At 50.6% G+C, this 17,202-nt stretch overlaps 6 protein-coding genes across 6 annotated transcripts; 2 read left to right on the forward strand and 4 right to left on the reverse strand.

Annotated features, from left to right (window-relative positions):
• Positions 1–1,043: 1,043 nt before the first annotated feature.
• HMPREF1120_00001 (5-carboxymethyl-2-hydroxymuconate isomerase) lies at positions 1,044–4,883 on the reverse strand (the record flags this gene model as incomplete). Its single annotated transcript, XM_009153987.1, has 13 exons — positions 1,044–2,216; positions 2,274–2,350; positions 2,411–2,602; positions 2,661–3,301; positions 3,355–3,571; positions 3,619–3,711; positions 3,762–3,831; positions 3,882–3,964; positions 4,011–4,168; positions 4,222–4,456; positions 4,506–4,555; positions 4,602–4,644; positions 4,691–4,883. 13 exons carry the CDS (start codon positions 4,881–4,883, stop codon positions 1,044–1,046), a joined length of 3,225 nt encoding a protein of 1,074 aa, XP_009152235.1.
• A 399-nt stretch (positions 4,884–5,282) lies between these two features.
• On the reverse strand, positions 5,283–7,013 carry HMPREF1120_00002 (uncharacterized protein; the record flags this gene model as incomplete). The annotated part of the gene is made up of 1 exon (XM_009153988.1): positions 5,283–7,013. The coding sequence occupies one exon, from the start codon at positions 7,011–7,013 to the stop codon at positions 5,283–5,285; it is 1,731 nt and encodes a 576-aa protein (XP_009152236.1).
• Positions 7,014–7,466: 453 nt separating this feature from the next.
• Positions 7,467–8,743, reverse strand: HMPREF1120_00003 (uncharacterized protein). Its single transcript, XM_009153989.1, has 3 exons — positions 8,258–8,743; positions 8,087–8,188; positions 7,467–8,033 (listed from the first exon to the last, which is right to left on the reverse strand). The coding sequence occupies exons 1-3, from the start codon at positions 8,487–8,489 to the stop codon at positions 7,906–7,908; spliced, it is 462 nt and encodes a 153-aa protein (XP_009152237.1). The 5' UTR covers positions 8,490–8,743; the 3' UTR covers positions 7,467–7,905.
• A 590-nt stretch (positions 8,744–9,333) lies between these two features.
• Positions 9,334–11,763, forward strand: HMPREF1120_00004 (uncharacterized protein; the record flags this gene model as incomplete). The annotated part of the gene is made up of 4 exons (XM_009153990.1): positions 9,334–10,438; positions 10,519–10,900; positions 10,983–11,271; positions 11,329–11,763. The coding sequence occupies 4 exons, from the start codon at positions 9,334–9,336 to the stop codon at positions 11,761–11,763; spliced, it is 2,211 nt and encodes a 736-aa protein (XP_009152238.1).
• Positions 11,764–12,921: 1,158 nt separating this feature from the next.
• On the forward strand, positions 12,922–14,289 carry HMPREF1120_00005 (MFS transporter, MCP family, solute carrier family 16 (monocarboxylic acid transporters), member 10; the record flags this gene model as incomplete). Its single annotated transcript, XM_009153991.1, has 1 exon — positions 12,922–14,289. One exon carries the CDS (start codon positions 12,922–12,924, stop codon positions 14,287–14,289), a length of 1,368 nt encoding a protein of 455 aa, XP_009152239.1.
• Positions 14,290–14,326: 37 nt separating this feature from the next.
• Positions 14,327–16,753, reverse strand: HMPREF1120_00006 (1-aminocyclopropane-1-carboxylate synthase). The gene is made up of 7 exons (XM_009153992.1): positions 16,380–16,753; positions 16,238–16,304; positions 15,739–16,151; positions 15,630–15,657; positions 15,280–15,560; positions 15,047–15,211; positions 14,327–14,978 (listed from the first exon to the last, which is right to left on the reverse strand). The coding sequence occupies exons 1-7, from the start codon at positions 16,529–16,531 to the stop codon at positions 14,672–14,674; spliced, it is 1,413 nt and encodes a 470-aa protein (XP_009152240.1). The 5' UTR covers positions 16,532–16,753; the 3' UTR covers positions 14,327–14,671.
• Positions 16,754–17,202: the final 449 nt, after the last annotated feature.

A 17,202-nucleotide genomic window follows, 5' to 3' on the forward strand; every position in this document is an offset into this window, starting at 1 on the left:
CTCCGTGATAATAAATTATTACGAGATTATAAATTATTACGGAGTTACGAATTATTATAAGGTTACGAATTATTACGAGATTACGAATTATTACGAGATTACGAATTATTATAGTATTATAAATTATTACGAAAAGTTACGAATTATTATAAGATTACGAATTATTACGAGATTACGAATTATTACGAGATTACGAATTATTACGAGATTACGAATTATTACGAAGATTACGAATTATTACGCTAGAGATAGACTATTCTATAATAGAACGGGAATTATTACGCTATAAATAGGCTATTCTATAATAGAATAGGAATTATTACGCTATACTAGACTATTCTATATTAGAGTAGGAATTATTACGATCTTAGTAATAATAGAGACTTATATAAGTATTTTTTATTAAAAGGTATTAGAATATATATACTTTAGAGACTTTTTCTATACGTATATAATAAGATATAAAAAAACAAAAGTACTTTTAGAATTAATAAGAGAAGGGCTTTCTAGTAGTACTATAAAATAAAAATTATTATGTAGAAAAAGGTCTAAACCTAAGCGGTAAAGTACTACTAGACAAAGTTATTCATACATCCGTGGGGGGCCTGTTCTTAAAGTTGAACACGGCAAAAACCCAAGATACTGTACCTACCTTCTCCTATGGCATCATACAAGCCCTTGCGTGCCCTTGGCGACAGCAGACTCATACCTTGAGGTCAACTGGATAGCATGATTCTGCCGCTTGGCATGGTACAGTACCCCAGACACTGTCTCAAGGTTCACTCGCATCGGTCATGGGACAAGACCGGCCAGGAGGAGATATGTACACACGACACTGGCCGGGTCTGTTGATTTCTCTTGTGCCCATGGTGGCCTCTGCCACAGCAAAAAGACTGCGGGCCATCTACCCGGCTGGTCCTACCAGAAGAACACTCCCTTGTCCTATACCCTTTCTCCCCTCCATGCTTCCTCCTGCGAGCCCCTCGCCTCAAGCAGACGATACTGTATGTGACCTTCTTTCTCCTCGTTGTAAGCCCTTTCCCTCACAGAAACCTCCCAACCGCCCTCGCAGTAGCATGTACATCCTCAAGAACATGCCAATGCCCCACCCCCTCAACCTTCTCCAGTCTTCCGTCCGACAACCTCTTGAGGTACGCCTCATTCAACCCCATCGGCGAAATCTTATCATCCATCCCAGCCACCAACAACACGGGCATCCTGAGCTGTTCGACCCGAATAGTCGTATTCTTCGACCTAGCAAGAGCTAAACATCCCTTCGCATATCCCTCAGGATGCGTCGCCACCAAAGCCTGTCTCACTGCAGCCAAAGCAACGGGCCGTTCACTCTGCGTCCGCGGCGACGTCGCAGCCCCGACCACAGCACTCGCCACACCCGAAGCGTCCATCCCTTGCGCCCTCACAGCAGCAGCGCGCTTCGTGAAGACTTCCACAGCCGGATCAGGAAACGGATTCGGTCCCGGACCAAGCAACACCAATTTCTCCACGGCCGAAGGGTTATGCTGAGCAAAGAGCATCGCGATCAGTCCTCCAATAGACCATCCCACCACCACCGCCTTGGTTATGCTTTTCGCGACAAACAGATTCTCCAGGTCTTCCACCAGACTTTCAATCGTCGTGCTGGCGGCGCCCGCCGTCGGCGTCAACCCATGACCCTCAAAGTCGTACAGAACAACCCGATACTTCTCATCAAGTTTCATCGCCTGCACCAAGGGCATGTAATACTCCATCGACGACCCTAGACCGTGCACAAATACCACAGTCTCAGGACCCTTGCTATTGCCAAGTTCGCGCACATTGACGAGTTTCTCGCCGACCCGACTCAGACCCGCTCCACCCCAACTTCGCTCAAGATTGTACTGCGGCAGACTCGACGTGGGTTGCGTCGTGAGTGTGGCCGGCTTCTTATCGGACACGCGATTACTCAGCGTCCCCAGACCTGTCACAGAAATCTCAACGAGATCACCAGCCTTGAGGAACTTGGGCTCAGGTTTCATACCGACGCCCACACCGGCCGGCGTTCCTGTCGCGATCACGTCGCCCGGTTGGAGCGTCAAGCCCGCCGAAATGATCTCAATGAGCTTGGGGATCGACGTGATGAGCATATCCGTCGTTCCGTCCTGGCGTTTCTCTCCATTGACGTATGTTTGCACACGGAGTGTTTCGGGCAGCGCGGATGCTGGTACAGCGACGGGGCCCTACAAGCATACGGTATCAGCACAACGAACAGAAACACAGAGATAAAAGTAACTTACCATGGGACAAAAAGTGTCGGGCGATTTGCCCATGAAAAATTGGCCATGATCGCGCTGTTTCTCGCGCGCCGTCACATCTACACCACACAACTCGTAAGTAACCGCCGGTAGAAAAAGATGACGAATGACGAACATACCATTGATGATCGTATATCCCCATACATAATCCATGGCATTTGCCTCGCTGATGGCAAATCCAGTCTTGCCGATGATGATTCCAACCTCACCTTCGTAATCCAGTGACTCGGTAAATCCAGGATGTGCGTAGATATCCTCGTCAGCCCCAATTATGCTTGTCTTGCGTTTGGTGAAGATAGTCGGGAACTCCGCTGCAATTCTAATCAGCCCCAATGTCACAAAATGTTTAACTTGAAGAAAGTAAGGTACCTTTTTGCTGCAGGCCAGTCCTGTCATACCCGCTCTCGCGAAACTCTTTGGCATGGTCCGAGTAATTGCTGCCAACGCAAAGAATATCGCGATCGTAGATCGGTGCTAGCAGTTTAGTCGTGGCCAGCGGGAACGACTCCTCCGTCCGCACAACATCGTTGTCCAGCTCAATCACCTGCTGTAGACTGCTTAAGGCAGAACCCGAGGACATGGTTAGACTGCAGATGGTGGAGGTTTCGAAATCGAGATGGCCCACTCGTGGTCTGCCCAGGCTGTCCTGGAATGTCACGAAATTGTAATGCACCTTTGGTTGAACGGGCGTCGAAAGTGGCTCTTCTGGCTGCGCAAAGTCCGACGCTGCAGACTTGTGAAGCCGGCCATTGATCATGATCACATTGAGTTTGTCGTGATCCTGTAGGACTGCAATGTCTTTCAATGGGTCGCCGTCGACAAGGATACAATCAGCATAAAACCCCGGCTGGATCTTGCCCAATTCGTTCTCCTGCATGAATAGCTTGGCCATACCAGCGGTGGCGGCAATGATGGATTCCATGGGCGTAAAGTCCAACAGTTTGACGAAGTGTTCAAGGTCACGAGCGTACGTGCCGTGAGGACACCACGCAAATCCGTAGTCACCGCCACTACGTCTGGGTTAGCATGGTCTTCCAAGTCTGGCCTCCTGGTAAGAACTCACGGAAGAACGGTGATTCCTCGCTTGTGCATCTCCTTCAAGGCATCTATCGCAATGTCAAGTTCGCGCTTGTAGCCCACTTGTTCTGCTTTCTCGAAAGTATATCCGAATGGTTCTGCTTCATGAACAGTCGTATATAACCAGTTGATAGCGGGCGCCACAACATGTTTGTGTTTTGCCTTTTCGAGCATGTCCATGCCAACCGCATCGGTGTAGGAGGCTTCTTCCTGTCAGCTGCGCACACATCGGAATAAATCAGCGACGTACCGTGGTAGATCACGTCAACACCGTGCTTGACACATTGGATAACAGAATCACGAGCTCGAGCATGTGAGCATACCCGCAAGCCATGACGATGTGCTTCAATTGATCAGTTTGCTGAATTTGAACATTGTGGATAAGAAACTCACCTTCGTCAACACATGCAGCTGTCTCTTCGTCGGTGAAGAAACATTCTTCTGCAGACCGCACCTCGGTGATCTAGATGACATATAAGCTGGATTGAACGATTCCAAGCCAACTGTACTTACTGCTTCTCCTGACATACTCAATTTTATTTGATCAACACCGAGTTTGGCGTGATGTCTGATGAGTTCACGCATCTCCAGAGGGCCTAGACAGGGTCAGACGACAACTTTCCGACAATAGGTAAAACTAACCATCGGCGAATGCCGTTATACCAGCCGCAAGTTCGCCATCTCTCCTCGCGATTTCTCTGCCATTTGCCAGATATCGAGGCCCGGGAATGTCCCCATTGTTGATTGCATCTCGAATCACCACGTCGAGCCTGTCTTTTGCTGAAGCCGCTCCATAGGCCCTTCCGAGTGTTAGAGTCAGGGCAGGCCAAATGGTCATTCAGGCTGCACATACATAGTATATCCCGAGTCAAGGTAGCATTTCGCCGATTTGATGGTGATCAGAGTATGCTCTTCTACACTCACGTCGCCCAGGAGTTCAAGGGCGTTGTCATTCCAGGTTAGATGGGCATGAGCATCACCTAGACCTGACATCAAGGTTCGACCGTGTCCGTTGATGACTTTCACATCGGTGCTTTTTCGTAGCTTGTCAACCTGAGGCACCTTACCCACAGCGACAATACGTTCGCCTGTATATGTTAGTGACAATTTCAAAGACGAGAACAGCACAAGGTGTACCTTCAATGTACACATCTCCTCTGTATGGTTCATCTCCAGTGGAGTCCAGACTGCTTGACGTTAGCGGCAGATCCCAACGAGTCACTTTGCACCTACATATTCACATCCAGGAAAAGGACCTTGGAAGATCTTGGCGTCCCTTTGACGTGTTAGAAAGGCATTGGAAGGCAACGATATCTTCATACCTGCAATCTCATACTTCTTGGGCTGTAGCTTTGGATCAAAGCGAAGGTTCTCGTATGGAAAGCTCTTCCGAGAGGCCTTCGTCCGCACTGACACATCGCCGTTCCAACCATTCGTCAATATGCCGGGAGCCATTGTAACGTGCGTGTACTGAGAAACTCGGTCTTGGAAGGAAACAGAACCTAACCTGAGCATTCCCGGCTGAAGCTGTATTTAAATACTATCCTGCTGGAACGGCATGGTGTCTCGTAAGGTCCGAACGTCAGCCGCATTAACCGGTGAACTCGCGGGAGTCGCGGCAGGGTCTGGCCTCCTGCCGAATCTCTACATCTTGATCCCCAGCCAGATGTGTAGTTCGAGGGAACATACACGTGCCGGACCAATAGTCATAAATTCCCCGCAAATATTGCCAGGGACGTCCCAGTCTGGGGTTGCAACAACCCCCGAACGTCCCCAGTCTGGGGTTGCAACAACCGCCGATGCCGTTCTATCCGCACAACATCCGCACAGATGCCGTCTATGGACCGCACCCTTCATACCGGATAGACACTAGTTCCACAATTGTTGCAGTTAAGGTAACACAGATAAAGGATTTCAATTGTTTGGAAGTGCCGTAGGGGCAAAGTCGTAAGGTTCGGTCCAAAATTGATCCCAATTCACATTCCCCAAAGCTGGAGTATTCCATAATAAATCATTCGACCAAGCCAGTTCAAACTCTTGGTCAGGAATTTGGATGGGATCCGTAGGAGGCTGCTGCTGCCATGACTGTGGTGATGTCTGCTGTACCAACGAATTCTGCAGGATCCTATTGTCCTGTTCCTTGCGTTTTTGGGAGAATTGAATTAATGACTCGACCGTGGAAAGTGCTTTTTGGACTATGGGAGTTTTGAAGTTGTCCGCCACGATCCTCAAGGTGGAAATGGCTTGTTGAATGTGCATAAGAGACTCTTTGGTGTCCATCGCAAGCAATATACAAGCAAATTGAAATGGCACATTGGATACGTGCCACCACGGGGATCCGGCTCGGGTTGCTCGGAGTGAGGCTTCCAGGCCTTTGCGTCCGACTGCAATCACTTTTTCCAGAATGTTAGGTTTGACATTGGGTGTAATTTGCCTGAGGCGTCTGTAGAATGTGAAGCATAGGTTGCTCTGAGACAGCACCAGGGGGTCGAGATCAAAGCTAAAATCCTCTGTTCGTAAAAGAGCCTCTTCCAAATCGGTCGGCTCTCCAATCTTGTCCGGGTCGAGGATTTCTGATACCATGAACAAGGATATAAGGTCTGTTGTAAAATCCTCAGGGATTGGTGATGGAAGCTGACATGATGCGCGTTGCGGTACAACTCTGGACCGTCCGTATTCGAAACTGATCCACGTGTTAAGCAGCTTGGCGAGCCAGAAAGTCCTCCTCTTGCGTTCGACGTCAATGTCCGTGGTACTTATGTCGGTATAGACCAATGACACGTCTGTGGATTCATGGTGCAAGCCAGTCGCTTCGATAATGTGCATGGTCGTGCAGCTTGCCACCCATGCCGCATGAGGAGGATTGTTGCATCTCAAGTAGAGAGTCCTCAACAACCATGCCTGTGCATCATGAATGGTTGGATCTCTGACCAGACTCGTCGAGTCCAAGATGTCCTTTGCACATTCGACGAGAAGACGTTCTCGATCATCGGTCCTTTCAGGGCAGAAAAAGCAGGCCAACGCTGCAATGCCACACAATACGTGGTCGTAAGCATTGGTGGCACAAGGATCCTCCCACCTCCGTGAACTCTTGGACAAGACGATACGAGCGTCAAGGAAACCGTACACGCAGTGTATCTTCTGGAGGTAGACATCGAACAGGCTTTGCCATTCCTCTTTGGATATGATCCAGACCATACTTTTTTCGGACCGGGGGTGTTGATAATGGATGCCTAGATTCCAGCCAAAGCCCTGCACTTTCGGGGCATTGGAGGGATTGAGCTTGAGTCCAAGGACGTGGGGAAAGAGCACTCCTGAGTTGGCTTCCATGGAGCGTTCATCGTGATTGCCTGATCTGAGATTCGTCGGTGAGATGGGGCCAGCACTGGCATTTACAGACTGAAGAGACCGTGACGCGGCCGCAAGGTGTTGAACACCATGGTTGCTGAGCTTTGCCGACTTCTTTCGGCGAGGCTGAGGAAAGTAGCATTCATAGTCGTAGCGTATACATGCATTGCAAGGTTCACAGCCGTTGCACTTTCTTTTCCGGAGCTTGCAGGGCTCGCACGCCCGTTTCGCTCGACGTCTCACGCCAGCTTCGACGGCAGCGGAGGGTGGAGTCTGGAGGTCACCCTGATCTCCCATTGCAGTGTCGCACACGTCGGATGTGGAAGGTCGGAAAGGATGGGAAGAGCGGCTTTCAGATCAACCTTGAGTCAAATGGTAAGAAGTGGCATCGAGGTGGGAAGACCAGTGGAAAAGGTCGGGATCTCGCCGGGCTTGAAGGACTAAACCATGCTTGGAGTTGCAGAATGATCCCCCGCAGTGTCCCCCGCTTACACCCCACAATTTCTAAGATGGTGGCTGTAAGGAAACCCCTCAAACTGAAGCCTAGCCCGGAGGAGTAGCCTACTTAGGGCTCCCCGCGAAAAACGATGGCGGGTTATCCCCTAACATCACACCTACTTCAGTACATAAGCTATATCGACAAATATATCAGCTATATACTAGATTCTGTAAGAGATATCACTATGCGAGAAGACGGCCTTCCTCTCTACACTAAATTTTACAGTAATAGTAAAAAAGCCGAGGTGTGAAGGAAGATAGAAAGGAGAGAAGTGTTGGTGATAACCCACTATCATTTTTCGCACCAAGCCCTAGCCTAATTCCTGTGTCCTAGGGGCTGCCAGGCCAACTCGCCATACCCGGCATCACCTCTACGGCCCTCGCCCAAGCATTGCTGCAATGACAATCCAGGGAGCCGACTCTCTGAAGCTCTCTCAAAGTCGATACCACACAGGCGTCTACTTAGTTGACCACAATAGCCCATTTGGCAGTGACCTCGAACAGGACAGGTTCTAGGCAGCCCACCTATGGGATCACCTCGAACGACTAGAACCAGGGCAGTTCACCCAAGCATGTTTCGACATGCTTGGTTGCAGGTTGGCGCTGTGCTGAGTGTCCCGTGTTCCACCTCCATAAACGGCGCCTTTGCTCTTGACGTCAACGAGATCTCATAGGAATGAACGGGTTATTGTCAGAAACCCTTTCTGAAACCAGCTTTGGGCTCTGGGTATGGGTTCCGTACACCCTTCGTCCTACCCACACGCAAATAAGGAAGCCAGTTTTGTATCTTTTGCAGGTTGTGAATCTTGTGGAATTGCCCTACGTCCCGTGGGTCATTGAATAGCATATTATAAAAGTAATCTTGGACTCACATGAGCAGTCCTTGCCAGCGAAATTCTTTATGACGGCGTCACCACCAGGATGCCTGTCCACGAAACTGGTACAATCATAGACAATCTCGTCTATGACAAGCCCTGATTGAAAGACAATGCTCAGCTTCAGGCAAAGGCTTACCACCGAAGACAAGCAGGGTGCGTTCTTACACAAAGCAGGATCTTTCTTTCCATCCCTTCGCGCCACTTCCGCTGGCAGAATATAAGGCAGTTCATGGTCCGGTAGATCCTTGGGTAGCGGGGGATATTCAGCATGCTCTGAACTCGCTTTCTGAGATAAATCGCAGGCGAGGCCCGGCCTCAGTGTATCAGGTTGAGAAAACATTCTTCTCTGGTCACTTAGGTCATCCGCAGCGCACGCAGAACAGTAAAAGGATGGCATGATATATTGACATGCTGTTTTCAAAGACCCTGGGTAAAGGTGTATGGCAATAAGGGAGAGGCCCGGCAAAATCCAATCGGCTTTGTTGCGGATATGGCGGCTGGTCCACGGCTCACTTCTTCAGCCATCTCCGCACCAGTTTCTGGCCTGATAAATGTGTGGTAGTTTCGGGACCACTATTCGCAGGACAATTAGGAACAAGAAAGAAACCGGCAAAAATTCTTGATGAGAACAGTTTGGCCATCGCTTTTGCAATACGTCATGGGTGATCATGATAATTCGTTTTGTATGAAGCGTTTTCCTCCTTTTATAAAGTGCCTGAAGGTTAGGTTTAGGTACTATTTCTTATCAAATTTAATGGAATACTACTGAGAATTAACCGAAGGAACTCATAGCTTTTTATATCTGGTTAAAGTATAAGCTGCTATCTAGTACTACTATACTGTATCTACTTGTATACGGTAGAAATATATCTACCGTACATCTACCGTAGCTATTCTACTGTAGATCTACTGCAGCGTGATATGGCTTACCGACAGGCAACTTGCTTAGAAAGCAAGTGTAGCGCCGCGGAATGCGGTCGCTAACTAGGGAGGGGTAGGTCCGGTCCCTCTAACCAAGTCCTTGGCACGGTTATAACCCACTTCCAGCTTCCCTTGACTCCAAAGTTTATCCCGAAATCGTTCAACAATTTTGTCTTCCTACGCCGAAATTTTGCAGTACTCGGGGCTGAGCCACTGGAGTTGGATCCATCGAGGCAATTCCATGCACCTTGCCCAACACCCCTAAATCGGGGCCTGAGAAAGAGACGCGTGCAGAGTAAGAAGGTTACTCCGACTGAGGGATGCTCAAGAAACAACCAGCCTGCGAACCCTGCCGCACGCAAAAGCTAGCATGCGACCACGCCCGACCTGTCTGCCGGCGGTGCCTCGAAAGAGGTGAGCCCGACAGCTGCACGTACAGGCCCAGACCTTTCAAGAGGTCCGCCGCGAGGCGCCAGCGGCAGTGCCCCTCGACTACTCCCGCTGCTACGTCTACCCAAGTTGTCGTGCCAGCGAGCTCGGCCGAAGCAGGCCTGACATCAGACACATCGCAGACACAGGAGAGCGAAGTTATTGATGGCAATGGTAATGGCGTCGGGTGGCGCCCTGTAGGTGATACGGGGCAAAGCTGGGATCCACATCCGCCGTATCATCACCAGCATCACTACCATACACGGCCCATCCACTACCCTAACCCCGGATATCTGGGGCCGTCCAGTCACACCACATTATTCAACCAAGTACGGCTTGAGAGCATCTACCCGGAACTTCACCATCCGACTGGTTCGTCGCCGCAACAGCCAACTGAGCCTGGATCTGCCCCGCCGCTTGATACTGGCCCGCCGACAGAGCAAGAACCCACCGTCGACGAGGATGACATTGATGCGGGAGCACGTTTCATTATGGAGCTGGGCAGGCTGCCGGCGCCGCTCGCCAGGTACGCCGACCTTGTCCAGGGCTGGATCAACAAGGGCGCAAATCTTGCCTTGGCTGCAGATGTGACCGAATGCTGCATTAGAGCGACAGTGGCAGCACTCACCGGATTTAACAAGACGTACACCCCAGCGAGGGCAATCTCACAGTCGCTTTTTGCGCAGTCCCGTCGCAAAGTCATGACAATTGCGTCGACTACACTCGATGACTATCGGCGTAACCTGACCTCCCCAGGCGCCCGATGGGAGACTCTCGGGCTGTTCCTCACAGCTTTATGTCGGGCTACCACGGACGTGGCCTATTTTGAACCTCTATACGACAGCCAAAGCCAGCGTTGCAAGCTTCAGAGACTGTCTCTAAACTTTTCAGACCGTTGCCTAGATTTGGCTCTTTCTCTCGACTGCCTCAACGACTTCCAGCTATTTCTCCAGTACGAGAATTTTATATCACATACCCAGATAGATGGTGATCAAAGTTTGTTCTGTCCGCTATCCAACCCTTGTCTATGCCACCCTCTGCATTGTCCTTGAATCCGGCTGACACTGATTGTACAGGCTATCGATCTTGGCGGAAGCTTGGAGATGTAGCCAGCTCGCTGTATGCTCTTGGATATCACCAGGAGATAGGCTCAGATGACTGCCCGACCTTCCTTCTGACCCTCCGGCGGACGGCACTTAGCCGCGCGTACTCGGCGGATAAGAATGTTTCCATCTTTCTGGGGCGGCCTCCACGGATTTTGCGGAAATTTTGCCATCCAAACAACATCGTTTGCCTAGCTGGACAAGTCTCAAAGGCGACGGCGGATGTTTTTGGACCGACTAAAGCTTTCGACTATGTCGCTGATAGTCGGTGGTTCCTTATATGTGCTGTTCTCAAGGAAAGAATCTTAGGTCTGTTTAATCTGGATGATACGGAAATAAGATCGCGAGAAGCCAAGTCAGTCCCGTCTCCCCGTTTCTTAACTCGCCAGCCGCTTAGACAGAAACCAAGACGATTTGCTAATGCACAATTCACATAGATTGATTTATGACGACATTGAAGCTCACTGGTCCAGCCTTCCGCCGTCTTATCGCCTCGACTGCAATCTCAAGTCATGCCACCGGCGGCCACTTGAGCGAGACTTCATGGTTGGAGCCAAACTAAACTACCTACACACTCACTTTCTTCTGCGAAGTGCACTCCTTCGTCAGACGTCAGAACCAGATCCGCAGCTGCTAGGTCTCTCAGTGGATATGTTGGCTCTTGTTGTTGAAGCAGTCATGCTAAAGGACCAACTGGTGAACTCCGGTACATCCCTTGTTTGGAAGGTAGGTATGAAGAGCCCCTGATATAATATCATCTGCTTACTTACGTGACGTTACTAGGTTGTGTACTATGGACTCGCTGCTGCTGGCGTTCTCTGCCTGACGCTCATCAGCCGGCCGACCCTGCCTTCTGTCCTACAAGAAAGCGTTCCCAAAGTCTTTCAAGACCTGAGCATCCTAGTTGCTGAAGTCGAAAGAGGCACGCTCGTCTATGTTGAGCATCCCAATTACGCGCTCCTCTCACGAGCTACCAAGACGATTCAGAGCCTACTCAATCGGCTATTCGCCATCTCATACACCTCGGCCATGGCACCAGTCACGATGCAGCAGCAACAGCAAGAGCAACCGCATGATTATCAACAGTCCTTCGTAGATCCACAGCTTGGACCAGCCATTGCCCCAGATTTTTGGGATCCCTGGGAGAGGTTCAACGGGCAGGACTTTGAGCTCAACTTTTGGCTCAATCTAGCGGATCATCCATTTCTCGCAAATTGAGATCTGCCTGCCTAGTAGGTATATCGACCGACGTGGGATTCGAGAAGGGGTAAGCAAGCCTTTTTTGGCTACATGTCGGTGACCAGCCTTGTACTCATGCATACCGTCCTGGACTCCAGATACCCTTGTCATTGAAGAGAATGTCTTTGCATTCGTCTAGTGCTATCTACGCCTCTCAAATTATTAGCACCGTGTTGGAAAATGTCCATGACCGTGTAGCCCATGGAAATGATCCGCATATCGGTGTCACGTCCCCAACAGCGACCACATTCAATCTTTATTTGTTGGAACCGAGACCAGCCATCACTAATGAATCTCTATCCTGCTATGCCTACGTAGCTCGCTAACACTGTCAGATACAGGGATGAGCCGCGGAGCGAAATATTCCATGTGGAGATTAGCCGCGGAGACTTATTATATGTCTCCGTCTTCCTATCCCCGAGCGGGGCGCTCCTTCTACTTCGTCTTCTCGACCCATAAAGATCCATTCAAATGACGTTGCAACTACCCAGCAAAGATCAATTCGAGTCTTGCGCGTGACTGGCTTGTTCGACTCCTGAAACTGGACCCTTATCTCCCAGATTTGCCTCGGCGAAAACGCGTGTTTCGAGGCCTCTGGTAATGGAGAGAAGCTACAGTTCTCAATTGGGTTGGGTCACCAACACTCCGAGCCGAGCTCCTTACTCTCTTAGGTCTGGTGCCCGGAGTAGACAAATGGAAAGATTCCGAATGAAACCAACCCTATTTCGGGAACAGAGCGCTCCCGCTACCCAAATCTACGGAAAGCAGTGGAGAATTCTGCTCACCTACCTGGTATTATCGGTGCATGAAGAGCCATCTGTGGACATTACCTGAGTCGGGGCACCGGCACACAGTAGACCCTATTACTGATGCTAGCCATACCAGGTTTCAGTGTGCACGAACCCACTCATTGCAGAATGTGAAATATACTTCCTGGGGAAATATAATGCCACCATTATTGGCTTTTTGGGTTTATATCGGACCTCTTGCAATCCGATACCGTGCATTTTCTCTCTATCTATATCAATGCTCCCCTTCCAGTAATGGTCAACTTGCATGTTGTTCACAACTAGCAGCCGGCATTTTTGATATTCACCTATACAGATCCGCACGAGACCACCGCCTCGCGAGAACCTCATGACGAATCCAGAGCCACCGCCCGACGGCGGCTACGGCTGGATTTGCACCGTCGCCGCAGCCATTGTCAACATGCACTCCTGGGGGTTCAGTTCTGCATACGCCGTCTTCCTCGCACATTATCTCAAGGAAAACACTTTTCCCGGCACGACGTCGCTTGAATACGCATTTGTCGGCGGCCTCAGTATAGGCTGCCTCTTTCTCATCTCTCCCATCACCACCATCGCGACGCGCAAGTACGGCATCCGGCCGACCATGTTCGCCGGCGCCGTATGCGAGGCGGTTAGTCTCATCTGTGCAAGCTTTGCCTCGCGCATCTGGCACATCTTGTTGACGCAGGGAGTCCTGTTCGGCTTTGGCCTAGGACTTCTCTTCATCCCCACAGCCGCTGTTGTCCCGCAATGGTTCACATCGAAGCGGTCGCTGGCCAGCGGCGTGGCTGTCAGCGGTGCAGCCATTGGCGGCGCAGTGTATTCTTTGGCGACGGGCGCCATGATACGTACAATAGGGCTGGCCTGGGCGTTTCGCACCCTAGGCATCATCGCCTTTGTGGTCAACACGGCTTGCGTTATTGTCATTCGAGATCGTCACGCAGCTATCGGTTCTACTCAACGCGCCTTTCATATTGCCCTCTTCAAAAGGTTGGAGTACTGCCTCGTCATTGGGTTCAGTGTCTTAACGATGTTGGGCTACTTCATCCTCATCTTCAGCCTGGCCAACTACGCCAATCACATTGGCCTAAATTCTTCTCAGGCTTCCGTCAGCAGTGCCGTCTTCAACCTCGGACAGGCGGTTGGCCGGCCATTGGCTGGATACTTTAGTGACCGGGCTGGTCGCATCAATATGGCCGCGTCAATGACCTTTCTCGCAGGCATATTCCCCCTCGGCCTGTGGGTGCCTTCCCGCTGCTATGGTGTCCTTATTACCTTTGCCACAATTGAGGGGCTTTTTGCCGGGACCTTTTGGGCCACTATTGCGCCTGTCGTGGCCGAGGTCGTAGGGCTTCAAGACGCTTCCTCCGCCCTAAGCCTGCTGTGGCTCACGCTTGTCATTCCTTCCATATTTAGTGAGGGGATTGCCCTGTCTATCGTCAAAGATACCGATTCATATCTGGGAACCGAACTGTTTACCGGATTCACGTACATTGCCGCCGCCGCGTGTTTGTGGTTGCTACGGGGTTGGAAGATTGGACAGGACATTGTCACATCTGCACCTCCAATGACGGAAACGTCTGATGCTCCAGCTCACGACCCCGAGGTTGCCAACAAGAGGGTCTTCCCATCATTCAGCCTCAGCGATGAGGACAAACAATCACGGTCTTCTGCTGTACCGTACCTCCGTCGTTGTTGCATGTTAGCAAAGATATGATCATGATACCGGCGTTTAGATAGCGTTCACATCAAGTCTCGTATGATTATCAAGTTTTGTTCTCAAAGGAGCATTTCAACGTCATTGCGAATAGTATAGATAACCCCAGCTCACGTCATTTTCACTAGCTATATGTATTCTGCCAACGCTCCATATACTCGTCTCTAACATCTACTGTTCATGATATCCCGTGAACGAGGCTGAGGATGGTATCCAGAGGGGTCTGAAGGGTTGAACTTTATCCCAGAACAGTGTAATTCACTCGTGTGCATCTGCGGTTGAGAGGCGTGGCTCGACATTGCTATCCTGCGCATATCTTTGTAACCTTGCGAAAAGCCAATATAAGATACATCCCTGGTGTCCGAAACAATTCTCGATCAGCCTATCTCCAGCCCGCTACTTCCGGATCTTGCAGAGCCTTCCAGATCCGTCGGAGGCCCTCTTCTAGCAGTGACTTCTCGGCCGTGAATGTGATACGGAACCAGCCATACTCGCTTGACATGTAGGAGGTTCCCGGGGATATCATGACACCCTTGTCGATACAGATGTCGGCGATGCGCAATTCTCGCTTCTCGAATGTTTGTGCCTGTGGACCGCCCACTTTCAGTGTGCTGAAATTGGCTCCAGCCCGCTCGGTCTGAGGGAAAAGGAAGCGTCGAAAGTCTGCCCAGATGTACAAACCGGCGTTCCTGGAATTATTCTACTTAGCAGTGCTACTTTTGCGGAGTAGATTTTGGGAGTCTTGACCAGTGCTTACATCTCATAGTACCCAATGTCGTGCTCACGCATGAATTTGGTGATGATCTCGTAATTTTCTTTCATGAGCGTAATGTTCTTCTTGTGCATTCGTCTCCGCCACTCGTGGTCGTCCAACATGGCGGCCCAGACGTCTTGAAGAGCATGAGGGGCCCACGAGAAAGCACTGCCACGACATCGTGTTAGGAAAACAAGCAACAAGTAACATCGTCGAGCACTCCGTCGCCGACTTACCCAATGCTGGACATAGATGCTAAGACGCCGGTGTTCTTCGTGTATACGACACCGAGTCGCAGGCCATTGGCACAAAAGTCTTTGCTGGCACCGTAGAGGACATGGAAGCACATCGGAGAGATCAAGCGCTGCCAGTCGAGAGATAGCGCCGAAGTGAACTTCTGGCACTCAGCGGGGATGGCGGGGTTCTCAAAGACCGACTTCGCGTAGATCTCGTCCGAGATGAAGTGAAGGTCATTGGCGGCGCAGAACTTGATAAACTCCGTCATAGTCTCGGACGGCTGGAGACAAAGTTAGCATGTAGACATGAATATTCTCTAGCTCCGCGGGGTGGACTGGGATTCACGTACGTAGCACCGTCCCAGAGGGTTGTGTGGGCTATAAGCAATCTGCCGTCAGCACTGGGTTCCGAGAGGCCTTTTAAAAATTCTTCATCGCTCGAGAAGGGACGGGACTCACTTGGAAACGAGCACAGCTCGAGCATTGATACCCTGAGCCCGTGATCTGGTCAAGGCTGACTCGAGCGCCTTGCGTGTAAATTCGGGCTTGAACATGTCGTCAAAACCCGTGTAGCCATCCAACTCTTCGTAGCGAACGCTGACGATGTTCGCGTCAGCTCGGTGCGTAATGTCAATCTTGAAGCCATTGTATAACGGCTCTGGGACCATGACGCCCTCGCCTTGGTCGCAGAGGGCAAACACGACAGAGTCGATGGCACTAGTCAGGCCAGGAGTAATGAACAGGTCCTCGACTGTGATGGGGGTGGTCGACTCGAACTCTTTCTCAAGGTATCGGGCCAGGGTTTTGCGAAGGCGGAACGAGCCGCGGGGACCTGTGCTGTATGTGAGGTGCTCGGTGGGGAGAATGGTCAACTGCGAAGATAGGAGAAATGGTGAGCTGAGAGCGTGTTTCTTATTTTCGCTGTGCAAAGATTCTGCCGGGATGAGGTCGTTATTACCTGTTCACGGAAGAATTCGGCAATGTCCTTGTGTAATAGACTATTTTCAGCCAGGCGCAAGAGGATCCTGTGATTAGAAGCAACCATATGGTGAGTTGACCGTGCACTGTCATTGTGTTTGTCTTCTGCTGCGGTGACTTACAAGCCTTCTGGGTGGGTGGGAGAGTATATGTTGAGGCCAAACTTCTCGCGTGGTCCCCAGACATCGCGAAAGCACGAGTTGTATGCACCTCGTCTCGATAGGTGATACTTGGCCACGGCCTGCTGGTCCAGTGATTCCGACATGGAACCCATTGTGAGAGGATAAATCTGATGCTGTATGTTTGGCTGGGATATTAACCGCTGTGAATCAGGGTAAGTGCAGCAACGACAAAGGTTGTTCTGGATTCACAACTGGACTTGGTCATATGCAAGACAATTTTTTATATCGTCACTAATTCTCTTATCTGCCTTCTGGTAGTATGTTTACCATGTTATCATCCTCCAAAGGTTGGATGACTGGCCACCTCGGGGAACACCAGGTCTAGTACTTACGCAAGGGGTGGTCCGCCCAGCAGCGCGAAGACCCCGAAGGCGCCGATCATAACCTGTTCGCGTTTCTACCGCGGGGAACTGTGACCCCATTACGGTGGACACTCTTCGGCTATCTCAACTGTTAGCCAGTAGACCAATGGATTGGAAAAGCACTATGCATGCAAGGGTACTATCCACCAGGCTATACCTACCTAGGTAAACAGGGTCGACTCCGAAGTGGGGCAAGATTGCAGCCTCGTCGGGGCGTTCGGCGTAATGACCGGAGTAGTTGAAACCAGTACTCCACAAAATCAAGAAAATGGTCGCTGGCTGGCGGCATCGTGGCGTGAGCTTGCGGTATGATGGCGGCCTTTGAACATTGTGGCGGAATACCTCCAGATAAGAATGCTGCTACTTTGCTGGATGAAAGCTCCTGGCCATGGCCATTTGCA

Source organism: Exophiala dermatitidis, assembly GCF_000230625.1.
Source record: "Exophiala dermatitidis NIH/UT8656 unplaced genomic scaffold supercont1.1, whole genome shotgun sequence".
In the NCBI taxonomy this organism is placed as follows: Eukaryota; Fungi; Ascomycota; class Eurotiomycetes; order Chaetothyriales; family Herpotrichiellaceae; genus Exophiala; species Exophiala dermatitidis.

Coding starts and splice junctions, on each gene's coding strand:
- HMPREF1120_00003 (XM_009153989.1), bottom strand. CDS start 8,489: ATGCCATCCTTTTACTGTTCTGCGTGCGCTGCGGATGACCTAAGTGAC. Junction 8,189..8,257: donor AAAGAAAGATCCTGCTTTGT/GTAAGAACGCAC, acceptor TCTTTCAATCAG/GGCTTGTCATAGACGAGATT. Junction 8,034..8,086: donor CGCTGGCAAGGACTGCTCAT/GTGAGTCCAAGA, acceptor CACGGGACGTAG/GGCAATTCCACAAGATTCAC.
- HMPREF1120_00006 (XM_009153992.1), bottom strand. CDS start 16,531: ATGGGTTCCATGTCGGAATCACTGGACCAGCAGGCCGTGGCCAAGTAT. Junction 15,212..15,279: donor GCATCTATGTCCAGCATTGG/GTAAGTCGGCGA, acceptor ATGTCGTGGCAG/TGCTTTCTCGTGGGCCCCTC. Junction 14,979..15,046: donor GACATTGGGTACTATGAGAT/GTAAGCACTGGT, acceptor GAATAATTCCAG/GAACGCCGGTTTGTACATCT.